Source organism: Melanostigma gelatinosum (genome assembly GCF_949748355.1).
Source record: "Melanostigma gelatinosum genome assembly, chromosome: 12".
NCBI classification, from domain to species: domain Eukaryota; kingdom Metazoa; phylum Chordata; class Actinopteri; order Perciformes; family Zoarcidae; genus Melanostigma; species Melanostigma gelatinosum.
The window spans coordinates 9527693-9546148 of NC_136645.1; the positions used below are offsets into that span (position 1 = coordinate 9527693).

General features: G+C 45.1%; 1 protein-coding gene across 2 annotated transcripts; it reads right to left on the reverse strand.

The window, feature by feature from the left end:
* Window positions 1-6572: 6572 nt before the first annotated feature.
* Window positions 6573-16171, reverse strand: LOC306785270 (phosphatidylinositol 3,4,5-trisphosphate 3-phosphatase and dual-specificity protein phosphatase PTEN). 2 transcript variants are annotated; one of them, XM_079279575.1, is made up of 10 exons: window positions 15435-16171; window positions 11504-11588; window positions 11336-11380; window positions 11165-11208; window positions 10768-11006; window positions 10499-10640; window positions 9024-9092; window positions 8419-8585; window positions 7782-8039; window positions 6573-7650 (listed from the first exon to the last, which is right to left on the reverse strand). In XM_079279575.1, the coding sequence occupies exons 1-10, from the start codon at window positions 15511-15513 to the stop codon at window positions 7468-7470; spliced, it is 1311 nt and encodes a 436-aa protein (XP_079135701.1). In that variant the 5' UTR covers window positions 15514-16171; the 3' UTR covers window positions 6573-7467. The 2 variants fall into 2 exon arrangements, with proteins under 2 accessions (XP_079135701.1, XP_079135702.1); XM_079279576.1 differs by lacking the exon at window positions 9024-9092.
* Between the last annotated feature and the right edge of the window lie 2285 nt (window positions 16172-18456).

Genomic DNA, 18456 nt, shown 5'->3' on the forward strand with positions numbered 1-18456 from the left:
ATGCATATTTCTCATTACATATAAATGAGATAGCTTCTAAAAAAAATATATATATATATATATTGTAAATTACACAGAGTAGGTCAATCTTGTGAGCTGAAACAGTTCAATATTGAGACAGAAATGCCAGACAGGGGTGAATTGGGTTCTCTCTGCATTCAATGCGGCCTTCGGGTTTTTACAAGCGACAGAGAAGACTAGTCATTAACTCACAGGGAGCTAATTGTGTGGTTGGTGCTGCAGTTTAAACAAGACAAAACTCTGCGTGCTACGTCGGGGTGCTTTAGCTCCATTATTACAGGTAACACAGGTTCACAAGTGGAGGAGTTTCAGCAAATCTTTCAACAATTCACACGAGCATTTGTGCCCTTTTTATATGTCCTCGCTTCAGGTGTTCTCTGTGACAGTCTCGGGGACGGCCACATTGTGTGCTGTCTCTTCACACCAGCAAGTGTGTCCTTTTTTACCTTCAAAACCTGTTCGCTACGCAACAGTCTGGGGCTTTTCGTGTCTTGCTTAAATGGTCGCTAGTGGAACCGACATCAGCCGGTGTGTTTATCTGTTATTGTCTGCGGCTGTGAGCATGTGCTACGGGTGTCCTCTGTGTGTATGTGTATTTGGGATGCTGTGGTGCATGGATGTGGATATCATATGTGTGTGTGTTCTCATTTGATGGCTGCTTGCTATCAGTGTTTGTTTGGGGTTAAAAGCCCCTGTCTCTGAGGGTGTTAGCGGGGGTCATCTAAACCGGATCTGCAGCAGAATCGCTTGAGAGGCAGAAGCATAATCTGTAGCTGGCTTTGTGCACCCAGATTAAAGTGATGATGTTTTAAACCTTTCTCACGGCCGCAATATGCCTTTGCTTCTCCCTCCCTGCTTCTCGGTATGTGTGTGTGTGTGTGTGTGTGACAGCAAATCCACCCTGCCGGGTTCAAGAAAAGGACACCTTCACCCACTATTTATGAAACGAGGAGCTTTAGCACATTATCTGAGACAACACACGCATGTTCTGTTCGTCTATTAATTTGCCATCAGCGTGGTGTAGCTGCAGCGTATCTTCTCCAGTGTTTGAGGGGAAACAGCTGCTAATCCTAATCCCCCCCCCCCCCCCCCCCCGGCCCCCCACCCACCCACCCCACAAGGGATTCGGTCAAATCACAGGCTCTTTAAAAAGCTCTGGCTGGCTGGTTCCAGGGCTGGTTGAGTGGCTGGTTGACTGGCAGGATCTGAGTGAGAGGATGGACAACTCCGGCGACTGACGTCCACTCGGCCTCCAGAAAGTATGTCACTTGTTTGTACAAGTATGAAACACACACACACTCCAGAAATTTCCATCGCACACTGCTTCTCCAGGGGTAAAAAATAGCTTTACTCGTAGACATCTGCAGACAGGAAGGAAGGTTTTAATGAATGCATACCGTACTGTTGAATAGATTCGACAAAGAGACGTTTTGGCTGACACAAAATTCACAACGTTCGATATCTTTAATCGAAGTGGAAATCGACGTACAACTAAAAGGAATAGTTTGACATTTTGGGAAATATGCTTATTAGTTTAGCATAAAGCTAGCCTGGCTTTGTCCAAAGGTGAAACAAAAGCAGTCTTGTTGTCTCTGTGTGGTTTCCAGGCAACCACTGAAGACTTTAGGAAGTCACTGTGTCCAGCCAAGAAATAGTCAATCGTCACTACATGGAACATCATGTAGAAAAGTTGATGGAAATACGGTATTTATGTTCATTTCATTTGAGGAGAGATACAGTCTCCATCGGTCCACAGACGAGTCCGTTTCTATTGCACAAAGGCTAACTTTAACCCACGGGAAGATGCAGAAAGGTCTCTTGATGCATTATTGGCTGAAGGTGATCAAATGAGAGTCACTGTGATGGAAACAAATAAAAGAATGAACCTCATCTTACGAGCTGTAAAACCCTGAAGCCGTTCCTCTTCTCTGAAACTCTGAAAGTCTTCATTTTTTACCATTTCATACCATTTTCTGACTTTCACGCTCCAGCCCCAAACTCTAATATCGGTCTTGTCCATCAGCCGCTCGGGGGCCGAGCAGGGTATCAGCCGACACGCTGGTGTCTCCCTCCCTTGTTCTCGGTGTACGAGGATGAGATGGGGATGAGGAGTGCGCGGGTAACTATATCAGTCATAGGCGTGAGGATTAGAGACTGTCATCAGCAGCACATATGCCTCATATTACCCCTCACGGTGACACTAGATGGAGAGAGGGAAGAGAGCGAGGAGGAGTAGGAGGAGGCTCGGGGGAAGGATTATGCCGGCTCTAAGATTTCAGGGTAAAAGTCAGGTGGAGAACAAAGCCTGTCAGAGTAAAGTCTGATGAGCACACTGACTCGTAAGTTCGTATGAATTTACATTTTCACACACAGATGTACATAAAAGCCCTGCAGCAAACGCAGTTTTCACTACTGGGTTCCCTAAACACAATGCAAGTTCCTGTTGTAGAAATGTGTGTGTGTAGGTGTGTGTGTGTGTGTGTGTGTGTGTGTGTGTGAGCTGGATGGATGTATGTAGAGCTGGTATAGCTGATGCGCTTCTCTCCGTGTTTTCTTGCCTCTGGCTCTGCATGTTGAGGGCTTTTCAGTACAATGGACACATATGTGCTCTGCATTGATCACATAAGCAGTGTGTGTGTGTGTTGTGTTGTGTGTGTGTGTGTGTGTTGAGGAAGGGGTGGGGTCAGCAGCGACAGCAATACAGTAAGTGTTTCCATGTGCTTCTCTTATTCATGAAGACGCACATAAACACACACAGACTGACAAGCATGCTGGCATATCCATGTCAACAAACACACACACACACACTGAAAAAACAGAGCTGGTGTGACTCATTAGTGGACTCAGGTCTTGACAGTAAAAATAACATCTGAAAACATTTACCGTGAATTCATTAACAGTCGGTCCAACGAGAGGCACTTTAATGGACATTCCATTAAATTGCACCTTGCCAGCTCAACTGTTGCTTCATGCGTGCGTACAGCTACGCGTTGTCCTTCTTACCAATTCCACTTCCTCATTCACCATAGTTCCTGTGTGCACTCACACAAAAAGAAAAAAGAAACACTCAGAGGTCTCGCTGAAAGCTGAAGCAAGTTCACAGCAGATAAGTTAATGACACTTTGAAAAGCTGAAATGTCAAACAAGAACAGCAGAGTGAGAACATCCAACACCTGATATATTCTTTTTAGTGTTAGTGACAATGAGTCTCCTGCTGCTTTTGATCAGGTTTTCATATGTTTAATAATGTGCTGATGAAAGTCGTGATTGTTTTAATATTCGTCTTCAGAGAAGTGCTGGATGGGATTCCAGCTTTAATGTAGTGGAATAATTGTAAAGAAAAGAAGTGTTTCTACATCTCCGGACGTCGATCGCTCGCTCGGTAATCAGAGTTCATGTTGTCTTTGTCTCATTACATTTGTGTTATGAAAATAATCTCACACTCCCATACCTGCAACGTTACACTGGCCTGCTCCGAGACTGATTGAGCGTGTTTGCTCGTTTTCCTCAGACCACCGTGAAGAGGGGAGCAGAGGCAGAGAGGCACTTAGCATACGTAAAAAGACCATATGTGTGAGCACGAGTGTGGGCACAGAGACATGATACGCCTGTGGTCCTGCCCGGGCTTATGCGAGTCTGTGGGAGGTAGAGTACGACTTTGTTCATGCTCTAGTATATTTGTGTATGTGCGATGGTTCTGCGCGTGTGTGTGTGTGGGTGTGTGCACTTTTTCCACTGGCCGTCACTCGTGCTGCTGCTGCTGCCGAGTCTTTGGTAACTTACACTGCCTGTGTGTGTGTGTGTGTGTGTGTAAGTGTGTTTCTCTCTCTCTCTCTGTGTGTTTAAGCTTTTGTTTAATTTCTACTTCCTGTTTTATTCTTGGCCTAATCCAAACGCAACACAGCTGTGCAGTCAGCCAGAGAGAGAGACAGGGCTTGGGGGGATGGGTTGCCAGGTCCGGGTGACTGCAGCCATGCTCGACAACTGAACTGCTACCAACAGATGGAAGGGAAATGGGGTTACCAGCTTGGGTTTATCTTGTCTTTGTAGGCCAGACTGCCCCCCCCCCCCCATACACACACACATATACACACACACACACACACACACACACTCGACCACCCCCTCATTTGATCATAATTCTAAGCTTAAATCTCAATATTTTGGTGTGCTTTTTTAAAATTTCTTCTTTTCACTGTGGTTTGATGGATGGACTCTGGAAGGCCAGAAAACAAAAACAAAATAAAATGTGAAAAGTTATACATGATACATGCGAACGGTAAAACAATATGACGAAGCCAGAACCAAACAACCACCAACCGGAACAATGAAATGAATCCGTACGTCTTTGCAAAATATGTGGTTCTTGAAACATCGTGACCGTCACAGAGCTCGTTGGTGAACTGCTGTTAGCTGTGGCGAGCTAATTGCTAACTTGCCATCCAGCCGGGTTTGCTCGCAGTCAGTCGCAGTAGCTTCTGGAGATTCTCTCTATTTCCTCTCTACTGATCTGTTCACTCCCCTTCTGGCCTTTCTGTTCACCATTGGACACAATTTTTACAGGGTTCATTCAAAAGATGCACCACTGACAACCAAACATACGCGTCATGTCGTTTTTCAGAAAGAATAGTTATCAAGGCGTCAGAACGGCAATAAAACAACTCTCCATCCTTTGTTGAGCAGGTCACACTCAGAGGAAGGTTGAATAAAAGTGAATGGTGCAACACAGCTAATATGCTACGTATAGCTTCCTCCATTTTGCCTCTCCGGTCTTTGACAAAATTGAACTTGACGTAAATATTTCGCACGGATTCGTTTCATGAATTGATGAGTTGCAGTTGCCACAACTATTCACCACTTTAGATGCCGTTGTACGACGCCTATCGTCTCTCACAGCTTCGACCCAACTCCTGTTGCTTATCTCTAGTAGATCTAGATCTAGAGCTCGGAGGCTATCTCCTAAGTTGAATGAATGTAGAATGAAACGTTTCTATCATGTCTAACTTTGAATCTTCTTTTGGGCATCCAAAACAGATATAGGCTTGGTGGGAGAAATGGCAGTGAACAGTTTTTCAGTATCACGTGTTTATTTGGCTGTATGATGTGTCATATCTGACCCACATGAAGTAAATATTCAGATCTCCATATTTTTGCCTCATCTCCAGAGAGGTGGCCGAGCCAGAAAAACCCAAACAAAAACTTTGAGAGGAGCCAGCGCTCAAGACATACAAATGAAGCAGTATATTGATTAGATTAATATTTCAGATGCCGCCGTGTCTGCGCCTGTGTATGTGACGAGGGGGGCAATCAAAGGCCAAAGATGTGGACTCTCGAGCTCCACTGAAGTCAGCCCGTCTCCAGTCTCGCCTGCCTGTGGAGAGCCGAGACGTCTCTCTCGACCCAGCACAGCACATTCATTATTAATCTACCGGAGTCTCTCCCTCCTCCTCGGCTCAGCCAATTACAGTCGGGCCCCTGCGACGGCCGCCCGTCTCATTTGACGCCGCACTGGTTTCGTCTTTGATGTCTCTATCAACGCGAAGGAGCTGAGGACCGAGTCTTAATAGAGCAGAAGGGGATTATGTGACTGCCTGCCTCTAGGGGTGGAACATTTCATATATATATGCGTGTTTAATTCATACTTTATTTTATTATCGGGAGACTTTGGGCCATGCTTTAGCCGGGGCCTCTCCACTCTCTGCTCTCCTATCACAGTGACATGGTCGTTAATCCTGTTACTCTTTCATTTGGGGCTCCGTCTACCGGAGGCCTCGCGCTCCTCCCTCCCGGCTGGGAGCCCTCGCGCCTGCCTCTGCTCATTTCATGTGGAGAACGCCTCGATTAACCAGCAGCAGCACTGGCGGTTCGGTATGAGGGCCGGGCGGCTTTTAGCTCATTAACGTCTATGTCACGAGGTCAGCTTGCTTTTGAACGCAATTCCGGAAATGGAAACGTTAACTTTGCAGAACGAGTAAAAACAAAAGCTTCTCTATTCAACTTCAGTGAGCAGACGAGTCTGACCCTCAACCTGTTGCTACGATAATCAACACATTGACAGACTGTAGATGCTCTGCTCCCTAGTTGAGTCACGCATTTGTTTGAAGTGAGCTTTTAATAATGGTCCTTCCATCACTTCCCTACCTCAAGTCCCACCCGCTATTTGCAGCGCTGACCTTTAAAGCAGGAAGTTACTGTGAACGCGGCTCCAGCAGCTGCAGCAACAACCTGCTTTACAGCATTTTCCTTATCAAGTGCAGCGCTTGTGCACATTTTCCTCCACCTCTCACACGCCCAGAGTTCAGGTTTCGGCTGGCTGTTGCTTAAAAGCCAGACTTGAAACCCCGCCTAGTTAAAAGACTGCTTTAGATTCAACCGCTAGTTGCAGAATACATTCTCGTTCTGCATGACTTTCATTAACTGCGAACAGCAACGGGAGAATATTACATAAACCCTCTGATGTAATTTTCTGAGCATGACTCAAAGCACCGGGGAACCCCACGCAGAAGACACATCTCAAGGCTGGTTTCTTTAAGAAAAGACAACATTGCATACATTTATTAGGGATGGACGCCAATTCCAAATACATGCAAATCACCATTGTCCTTTAAACGTAGTGTCGACATTATTGCAAACACTTGTCTCCCTGCTGTTTTGTGTATTATATTTTTATTATCTTAGGATAAAAAAAAAAACATTAACAATTACATGGGATGCCTTGTTCTGCATAATTTAAACGTATACACAGTGGGGACAGGAATGGCAATGCTTTAGACATCACAGCCTCTTCATAACCCCGCCCGCCCCAAACCCACTGCCCGCATGCAGTTTGCACTGCACAAAGACCAAAAGTCACGTGAGACAGCCTGCAAAGAGCACAAGAAGCATTCACAGTAAAGGAGGATAGGAAGGAGGATAAGATGGAGGGGAGGGAGAGTAAAAGATGAGACGGAGGGGAGGAGGGGGGGAGAAGAGAGGGAGTGAAACAAAGTGACTGCAGCACTGGCCTTGGTTTATTTAGACAGGAGAAGGAGCAGCATAGTCCTAGTATATCATTCTTCTCCCACACTTCAACTCCCGTCTCCTGATTGTGGTTTCCATTGTCTTTGACACAAAAAAAAGTTTATATATGCATGTATATATGTATATACATAGACGTATGTATATAGATATATAGAAACACATGTTCATAGCTACAGCACCTTTTCCCATGGGGCAACAGTGTCAATACCTTGCACATGGTACATGGCCGCACCAAAGAAAAAAAAGAAAAATAAAAAAACAATATATTGGTCAGGATATTTATCTTTTTTTCCCTAAAGTTGGCATTTGACATGATGATATTCTATTGCCGTCTGGGGGAGGGAAGGGACAAAGGTTCTTCTTTTGAGTTTATATTCAAGTTTTTTCCTGGTGTATAATTTCTTCTTTTCCTGTTTCAAAAAGAGTTCACACTTTTGTGATTTGCGTGTGCTGCTCTTCATCAAAAGGTTCATTTTCCGGATCAGAGTCAGTGGTGTCAGAGTATCGATAATGGTCTGGCTCATTGTCGCTAACGTCCGGGGTGACGGATGTCGAAGTGCTTGCCTCAGAATTCGAATCCTCCACGGTTTTCGTAAAATACAAATTCACCTGGAATTACAAATCAGAAACTAACTTCAGTCTGTGCAATAAAAAAAAAATACTCATAAACAAGTCTTAATCGTTGCTCTTTGGCCCATTTAACAGAGTCATCCGAGCAAATAGCCAAATGAAATGCGTACCTTGAAGTTTGGAGAGAAGTAGCGGTTAGCTTTGTCTTTGTTGGCCTTGTCCAAGTCGTTCTTCGTGAGCGTCAGGATGAGGTAGTCCCGGTCGCTTTCCCTGCTGCCGTCCCTGCACTCGGCGCTCTGCGGCTGGCCCGGTGCCGGTACCCCCGGCTGGCTGTCTGCGTTGTTCACCGCCCCGTTCTCCATCTTGTCCCCGCTTTCCTCTGGTCCAGGGATGAAGAAGGTGTTCACCCAGAAGTGAAACATTTTATCCTACGGGGGCAAAAAAATAAAGGGGACGAGAGGAGATCTCGTGAGGAATTGTGCAAAGCGGAGGATTCAAAAAGGAACTTCTCATTACGGCCGGCTATATTGTCATCATCAACAAAAGTCTATATGAAATCTAAACCAACGCTGTTTTAGTCCACCAACAAAAGACGTCTATGGCACGAACTAATAGACTATTAACGGGCTTTCGCAATAAAAACTACATTTATGTTTTATGTATTTTCATGGGATTTGTTGACAGTAAAAATAAAAACCCAGAATGGTGCCAGACTTACTTAACAGGCATAATTGTTGACACCCTGAAATAAGCTCTTAATGACAGAAACATGTTAAATTAAGCTGCAATTAAAGACACACAACTAACCTTCTTCATCATCTTATTCTGTTTATGGAAGAACTCCACTTTGATGTCTCCGCAAACTGGCAGCGGCTGGGGGAATTCGAAAAACATGTGCTTGTCCTCGCGGCGCGTGTGCGCCGGGTTCGACGTGTGAATCTTCACCTTCAGCTGGTACACCACGAACTGGGGATCTGCAAAATAAACGAGTCAACGTTGCACCAGAGGAGGGCAAGATTGAGAGATTCATGAGGGAAAAGAGGGACAGAAAACACAGTGAGCGACAGTAAAGGAGCAGGGAGTGTGCCAAAAGAAGAAGTAAGACAAGATACCAGTGTTAATGCATGAGTTGGACCAAAAAAAAACAAACAAACAGCACACCACCACCTCTCCCCTCAGAGTGTGACACATGCTCAAATTAAGGAGGGGAAAGAGCACAATATGGAGCACCCAAAGAGACCCGGAGCCAGAGACATACGACCCTATTCTGATAGTCACGGTTCGGTCTTGTGCCGGCGTTCATAAGACACTAGTCCTATCCTGCCTCAGACTGCTCCTGCCTGGTGGATCTCTGGGGCCATATAAAAAGCAAATGAGTGAAATGATAATAATGGATGAAAAGGCTCATTTACCCCAATGCCAATTCCCTTTCCTGAAGCCCTGAGGGGTCGGCTCGCTCCTGTTTTTAAAGGTACTGTCCCCTTAAGAGAGAAAGAAGGAGATTATTACAAACAGGACGTGGCTGGACCATTAAGGGGCCTGACAGCAGGCACAAACACAAGAGCGCCACACAAACATGTACAGATAAGTGCATCTACACAGTTTTACCTTCAGAAAAACAACAATCGGTATGCGGCTACAAGGTGCGCGTCGTGAGACACGGCGCGCTGTGAGACGCACAAAGGGGAAGGAGGAAAGGGGGAACTCGAGATCGCCGACGACCACGAAACAGAGTTGAATTTAGCAAAACAGAAATAAAGTTATTTTTAACTGAGTTTTCAAACTAGCTGTTCATCTTTTGCTGTGGTGAGCCTAGAACCTGAGGCTAGAAAAGGTTGATTTGAGTACATGTATGAAGACGTCAAACTCAGAATAGGGCCTTTCTTTTAAAAGGGAGTGTTAGGAGGGAAGATCAACAGTCGGGATGTTCAGCACAGTCAGGTGTTACGGTGAAAAAGTCACAGAAATGAAGGAAGGAGGCGCATTCTTCTTCAGATACAGAGAGGCACAACAGCTCATAAAGACATTACAGAGAACTATTAAACCGTTTGGTTAGTAAAACAGCATTAAAATGTTGAGAAAAATAGACATGCACAATGAAAAATAAAGTGTCATTATCTGCTGAGGAATTTCACCCAAAGGTCTCTGTGGACCGATGTTGACAAAGGTTTGGTTTCAGCGCACTTTATAAAATAAAGCTAATTCCTGTCTGCCACTGAACACAGCAAACACACCACTGGAGCTCAGAGCAAACATGCAGTGATATGTAAATACTCGCATGAAAGCACCACTACAGTGACTTATTAACGCGCGTGTGTAAAAACACAACACCGACCAGAATGTTTAATTGCTTTACTGACTTTTAGTTACTTCCTGGTTATGCATCTGGCTTGTTTACTGTACTTGTCGGGTGTGTGTGTGCACACTTCACTTCCCTCGTGCTCTCTTTAAACAGTGAACACTGTGCACAGAACGGTATTACACAGCAGAAAATGGACGCATGAAAGCAGAACCTGGCTTCTTTAGAGGCCGGCCTCACGAGGAAGCTAAAAATATTATTGAAAGATGGCTCAAATTGTGTACGTTTGTTGTACATTGGGACAAACTGAGGAGATCTGATTGAAGGCGTGTTTTCAGAGGGCAGAGAATGAGCTGGCCATGTTGGAAGCAGTGACAAAAGGACTTTAGAAGAAATACACTGCAGCTAATTCAGCCACGCTACGGCACGGGCCGACTGAACTCTGCCGTAGACGACCCGCTCTGTTCCGCAGCGTGGGCGGAGCCCCGACAGCGCACAACACATCCAAGGCTCTCGCTGCGTTTGAACAGCGGCGCGCAGGCCTACGCCCTAGTGCGGAGTGAAGGTTGGAACACGAGCGTGACTCACTGCAGGTGCCCCCGCTGAACATGGGGAGAGTCTCGAACACCATTTTGTGGAAGAGGAGCGCCACCGGCTTGTAGTCCAGCTGGTGCTTCAGTAGGTGGCTGTAGTAGTAGACGTAGCGGCGCTGGCTCGGGATCGTTACTCCCTGCAACGACAGGGACAATGTTTACAGGTCTACAACGTAGAAAAGGTTGTTTTTTTTGCAACAACTGATCTGAAGCTGGAAGAGCAGCTGCTGTGTGAAGACATTTGGTCTCAGACTATCGTCCCACCTTCTTGTCCCTTGTCCTGACTTCTCCGTAGAAGTCGAGCGCTTCTTGGGCCTTCTGGAACTTGCCGCGGTGGAGGAGATAGGCGCAGATCATGACTCCGGTGCGGCCCTTCCCGGCCTTGCAGTGGATGGCCGCCACGTGATTGTCGTCCTCGCTGAGCCACTGGTCCAGGTCTTCGCAAAACGGCTTAATTAGCTCCAGCTGGGGAGGGTTGTGGTCTTCGAAGGGGTACTGTGCAACTGAATATTGCAACCCAGAGAAGACAAAGAAGCGCGGACACAGAGCAAGACGGGTCAGAGGAGATGAGACACAGGAGACATTTTATCAACCGTGTGTGTCATCGGGCTTTTAGGTCACACTGCTTATTTTCTTCTACAGAACATGTCAAGCAGCCTACCTCTGCAGTTAAATTTGGCAGTATCGTAGTGTCTTTCTGCGCAGCTGAAATGGGAAGAACAATATGTGGTTAGCATACATACATACATACATACATACACAGAGAGAGCGAGAGCGAGAGAGAGAGAACGTTATTACGTGAACAGGGACAAACAAAACGTGCAACACTTACAGGTTGTAGATTTTGTAATGGTTTTTATGCTTTGAATCCAAAAACCTGTTTTGCAAGAGAGAACATTATATATTTATGAGATCAAGTGCCAGAGCAAAATGAATAGACAGAAACAATGTGTGATAAATTGCTTTTCTAGGACGACACAACAGAAGTGACGCAACTCACCGCACTACGTCGTCTATATTGTTTCTGTACACGCCTTCGAGTCGCTCTGCTGGAAAGCCCATAGCAATGATGTTTGGGTAGATATCTGTTCAGGCCGGGGTCAAGGAGCTGTACATTGTGCATGACTGAACATCAAAACTTAAAAAAAAACTAAAAAGGCATGAAGGCAGCATTACAGAGGCACATCTTCAACCTGAAGAATGAGGTCTGCCTTCAACAGCTATCTAATAAAACCAAAGTTACGATCCATAAGAAAAAGTTGCCATCAGAGCACAGTGACAAGAATGCCGAAACATGCAGCAGAGAGTTGAAAAAGTAACAACCATCGTTAATATGAGGGTGTCACTGTAGTTATGGATAGATGTGAGCACAGAGGAGGGGCACTGATCCATGTGTGCGTGTGTGTTGTGACAGATGGCCTTGACAGTGAGAAGCAGGCAGAGAGGACGGGAGTCACGGCGCTCCTGCACTAGCCGGGCCCACATGTGGCTGCACGAGGAGAGTCTCCGCTCTCTGACCCGCATTTATTTTTAGAGCCCAAAAGTTATATCGGGATCATCGCAAAATGTTTCGGCTTATCTCTCTTTCGAAGCTCAGCCAGAAAACCAATTTGAATATCTATAAGAGATCGAACGCAGGCAACGGCATGATAAAAAACCTTTTGATCTAACAAAAAAAAGAAGCGGTTGTGTTTTGACTTGCACATGCAGCGGAAGGCAGTTGTGTTTGCGGCGTGGACACAAGTGGAAAGCACCACCTCGCTCGTGTTACACCTGCCTTTAAAAGTTGCCTCGTACCATCAAACGGGGTTCTGTATGTCAGCGCACGATTGGGATGGAAAATGTTGTGGCCAATTATACAGTGACATACATACAATTTTAAAAAACGCGCACACATCAGTGTCATGTTGCAGAGAAAAGAATAATTGAGTTGGCACGCATGTCTTTGAGGCCTCATCACCTACCTGTAAACTGAAGTCTGCGTGTCGCCATAAGCTGTTGGATTTCACACTTCAACCAGACTCAAAAGGGCAACCTTTATTTACACTTCCTGCGCCACCGCGTCAAAAAATAGAAACAGCTGAATGTTTATCATTGGATGCGGCCGTTTCATTTTGAGCAGACCTTATTTTCTCAGAGTCAAATCACTTTTTAGCTGGTCAGAAAGATTTGACACAGTGCGCTCGCGCACACACAGTGCGCTCGCGCACACACACACACACAGTGCGCTCGCGCACGCACACACACACAGTGCGCTCGCGCACACACACACACACAGTGCGCTCGCGCACACACACACACAGTGCGCTCGCGCACACACACACACGCGCACACACACACAGTGCGCTCGCGCACACACACACACGCGCACACACACACAGTGCGCTCGCTCGCGCGCACACACACACACACACACACACACACACACACACACACACACACACACACACACACACACACACACACACACACACACACACACACACACACACACACACACACACACACACACACACACACACACACACACACACACCCCTGTGAGAGGAATAGCTTTATGCAGCTCAGGTATGCTCAACACGGGCCTTGATGCATGAATTCAACAAGCCCTACGGTTATATTAGCATACTGCCAAGCTACTGACCTGTAGCTCCCTATAAAGAGCTACAGGGACATACTGTGTACACACTGTGCATTAATCCAGTCCATTAATGCCTCAAAGACCTAATCAGGGGCCAAAACACAGCTTTGCTATGCTATTTGATGGGCTATCTAACCCTTGGACCTACTGGCAAAGTGATCCCAGTCTATTCTAAGTGTTTTTAAAAGGCTCCAGAGCTCCCAGGAGAGCCTCAGCCCAGGGCATGTGGGGGGGGGGGGGGGGGGGGGGGGGGGGCTTGGTCTCTGCAGCTGGAAGGAAACGCACATACGGGACCCCCGACGGAAGCTCCAAGTAGGAGGGAGAAGAGGAAAGAAAAAAAAAAAGGTGCCGTTTCAGGGCACGCCTTTTCTTTAAAGCCAGCCCAGCGCGTATGCCAAATTCACGGCTGAGAGCGAGAGAAAGGGGGAAAAAGGGAGAGTGGGAACCAGGCGAGCGCCGAGTGAGGGTGGGGGAGGACAGGAAAGGATGAGAGCAGAGGAAAGGGGGCAAAGCAGAGGGAGGGAGAATTAGAGTGAGAGTAGTGAGGAAAAAAAGAGCAAAAGGAGAAGTGGTGGGTTGAGAGGGTAAGAGAGCACTCAGAAGGCAACGCTGATACAAGATCACAGGCAACTCTATTTTAAGGGCAATTCCCAGAACTGCGATACTACATTACATAACTGCAGAGAGCCCATATTGTTTTTAGACACCATGCCAAAAAATATGATAAAAGGAGACGTTAGAAAGGGCCCACATCTGAACGAGACTTCAAGTGAAAAGAAAGACGTGCCCCCTTCACACCTGCACTGATCTCGAGAGGCAGCTTTAGTGTTGCCACAAGTTTTACCACATTAAAAACAAACTAGGTGAGAAACATCTGATCATAATATTGTGATGCACACGTTTCATCATCCCAGCAGACAGTTCAGCTCAATGTTATCTATAAGATTGAGGAAACTAGCGCTCCGCTTTACATTTTCCATTAGTCTACAAAAGAAAAGAAATGTGAGGCAGCAATGTTCAGATCATAACCAGAGAAAATGATATGGAGAAATACTAAGGCATGTTTCATCTACATGCCGTACCGATTCAGATAGGGCTACAACCTACAATCATAATTATCGATTCATCTTCAAAAATACCTTTCTTCCCCAACTGTAACCTTGATTAATCAATTAATCCTTTGGTCTATAAAGTGTCAAACAATAAGGGGGAAAAAACTGTCAATCAGTTTCCCAGAAGCCAAGCTGACATCTTCAAATGTCTTGTTCTATCTGACCAGTGGTCCAACACAAAGATATTCCATTTCATCTCATAGAACACTAAGAACACCAGCAAATCGTCACATTTTAGATGCCGGAGGCAGACAATATTTGCATTAAAAACACATCAAAATGAACTCATCTATTATTTGCCCACTTGATTCGGCTCTACAACCAGAAATATCAAACTCAGGACTCAAAAGGCCAAAAAGGTTGTATAGAAATCGTGATAAAAAGTGTGATAAAATCTCAGTACAGACACACATTCGATTTCATATTTAGTTGCCCGTGGTAAACTAAATCAGTATCATCTAGTTCATGACCAGTACCAGCTTCAGTACCAGCAGTACAGCACCGAGGAACCAGGTCATCATCAGTGGTAATAGATGAGAAATGAGTCCTGCAGAAGGGCCTGAAATAGACATTCTTAAAGCTGGCTCCATTAAAAAAGGGGAAGGCAAATGTTAATTCGATTTTTCGAAAGATTTTGGTCGAAATCCATCAATGAATACTCACCCATAGAGGACACAGCCGATATGAAGGAAAGGTGAGCTGGTGACAGCAGGGACCAAAAACCTACCACATAACGGAATGTAATGCATCGAGATGCACAAAGATACAGAGACAATACTAGACCCCATCTAACCCTACCTGTCTTCAGACACACTGATTTTAAAAACCTGAGTTAATGCCATTAACAAACCCAAAGCTAGGTCCACCGCTGGTCGACTGGTATGTAACGTTAGGTAAACCTCGCTTACTCAAACACACACTAATGTCCACTTAAACATTTTTTTTCCATCTATAATACGACTGCGACATTTATCCGTGCAGGTTTGACAGATCCACCATCTTTCAAACATGCTGGGGTGACAGCAGAAGCTAGCTACGTTAGCATGGAAGCTAACTACCTCTACATTACGGGTCCGGTTCTGCTACTCAATGCTAATAGTACACGTTACCGGTTAATGATCTGGGTGCTGGGGAAATTAAATGAATAAAAAAAAAAAAAAAGCAGTGTGAAAGGATACATGTTAAGTCCAGGTCGAACCCATCCTCTTGATATCTCCTTTTGTTCCGGCTGACCATTTCTTTTATAATCGCAGCCATTGTAGCAGGTGACAGGAGTCTTTCAGGGGTAAATGATGAAAACAGGTTATTCTAGTGTTACCCGTCTGGTCGTGTGTGTCGCGGTCAGTGGGTCAGGTCCTCGCGGGAGACGTGCGAGCCAGCAGAGCTCTTGGTGTCCGTCGGTGGGATTAGAAAGGCTTCCTCTGGAGCATAAAGACGGGCCTCGCTCCGCTCCTCCGTGCAGGCCAGACTTCGCCAATCCAGCAACTCGTGAAGCAAACGCTCCCGAATAAAATACATGCAGTTGTCCTTTAAGATGCCAGACACGGTCCAGGCCGATGATTCTTCAGACAGCGAGACTATAGAGGACTCACCGGTAAACCCGTCTCCAGTCACTCGGACGCAGCTAGCTCGCTAGCTGACGAGCTAAGCTAGCAGCAGCCAGCTAGCTAGCTAGCGACAATAGCTAACGCTGCCTCCTCTTTCGATCCAAGAGCCTCCTAACGATTCAACATCGTCGTCGACTGATTGCCAAGAACACATCTGAAGAAACGTGACAGGCTCCACCGTGAATGTATTTAAACTATACAAAAAGCTCAGACATCTGCACGGATTGGTTTGACAGTTCCGTCCCGAGGAATCATCTTCTTTTCTTGCTCCTTTCGCTCCAGCTGAACTCTCAGGCTCCCATCATGGCCTCCACCGAAGGGAAAAAAGAAGGTAGAGCGGGCTGGGATTTTAGAACAAATATCCCTCCGCCTACTCCATATAGGTCTGCCGTTTAAATAAAACCGGCCAACGCAGCATTAGCTCATTGTGTTTCGAAAATTCTTTTTTGATGCTGATGAAAAACTGATCTCAGAAGTAATTGTTCTAGCCTTGTAAAACGCAATAGTCGAGTTATTTCATGCTTCTGGCGGAAGGATAAAGTGAGTCGGCATGCGACGCTCCCTTCTGTCAAAGTGATCACGTGTGACTATAATTAGGGAAGTTTCAAACATAATGTCACTTTTCGCGGTTTAAACTGTCATTTCAGGCCGTAGAAAATATATCCTTTAATTTATCAATCCATAAGACGTTTATCATGTTTATAGTTGAATATTATCACACAGATTATTAGTCCACTCTCCTCTGCTGCCCATTGCAACCTGCGTAATCTAGGGATTTTCTTTGATCGATCCATGTCGTTTGACCCTCATGTTAAGCAGCTGTCCAGGTCATGTTTCTTCCATCTAAGAAATATCAGCAAACTGAGATCTGTAGTATCAACACCTGAATTAGAAATGATCATACACACATTTATCTCTTCACGCATTGACTCCTGCAACTCACTTTTCACATCACTCAGTGTATCTGCTCTTAACCGTCTGCAGTTCATCCAAAACGCTGCCGCCAGATTACTCACCAGGACAAATCGACGGTCTCACATCACCCCCGTACTCCGATCTCTCCACTGGCTTCCTGTAGCATCTAGGATACACTTCAAAATTCTCACCATCACTTACAGAGAACTTCACGGTCAGGCTCCGGCTTATGTAGCTGATCTACTTCGCCCATATTCACCCGCCCGCACTCTCAGGTCAAACGCTCTAGGTCTTCTGTCAGTCCCACGCACACGATTTAAGAGCCGTGGTGACCGAGCCTTTGAGGCAGTGGCCCCGAGGCTCTGGAATGCTCTGCCTGCAACTCTGCGCCTCGCAGATACTGTGGATACTTTTAAAAGCCAGCTGAAAACCCACCTGTTTAGGCTGGCGTTTGTGTAAAAGTAAACCCATGTCCTAGACCTGCTCTTAAAATATGTTTTACATTTTTATTTTATTTTTTTACTTTTCTCTGTGTATATAATTTATTGACCCTAGGGTCACATTGTGTTTGTTATGCTTTTAAATGTCTGCTCTGTTAAGCACTTTGTGATACTATTGTCTGTGAAAAGCGCTATATAAATAAAATTCATTCATTCATTCATCAATAGTATACTTTGCAGTTCCTACATTGCCTTCTTCATACAATCACTTTAAAACAATACTAAATTATACTAACGTTGTTCACTGCATGGACCACAGTCTGTTATTTTATTGTTTCTATTCTTGTCCTTGACGCTCACTTACAGTGAAAAAAGTTACATTATGCATAATAAAATTACAAATAGAGTCATTGCCTAGATTCATATGACATTATTTCAATGAATACTATAATAATAATAATAATAATAATAATGACACTTTAGTTTACAAGAACACAAAGAAGTAATCAAAAATGTTGAATGCATCAAAAATATTTATCTGAAGTAATTGAGATTCTCAGTGGTTTGGATTAGATCCGAAACAATTGGTCAAATAATCAAATTAGTCAAGCTACAGAAAATAAACAGCAAGCAATTTTACTGTTGATTATTTGATAATTTATTTCATTTTAAGTGCCTAAAACATTTGCTGGTTTTCTTATTCCTAAGACTTATTTCTAAATCCACTGCACTGCATGTGCCTATGTCCTGCTCTGTTGGCCCATTCTTGCTAAAGCCAAACAGCCACACAGCATGAGGTCACTTTCATGATCGCCATGGTCATAATGCTAAATAATTGGGGCACCATCTCTCCTAATGAACTGTGTGTCTCAGGATCTCCTTAATCTGTTATAACAGATCTGTCTGCCAAAGCCAATCCAGAGTCAAACCCCAGTGCTTTACAATTCCAACAAAGGTGCATAAAGATATTCGACAGTTATAAAGAACATCTCCACTGTGACTGCTGCTTGTCCAAGTTCACCCAATATTTGAGACAACAGGTAGAAACACAGGACTATCTTTGGGTCTGGTGTCAGTGAGAGATGTCGTCATGATGAGTGTCGTTATCAAGCCCACCTCCTGTCAGAGAACCCCACAGTGACTGAGCCCTTTTGCATGCATTTAAAAAGTACTTCTGTTATTTCGGTGTTTTCCCGTACCACTTCTTGCCAGCAGATGGCAGCACTGCACTCTTGGCT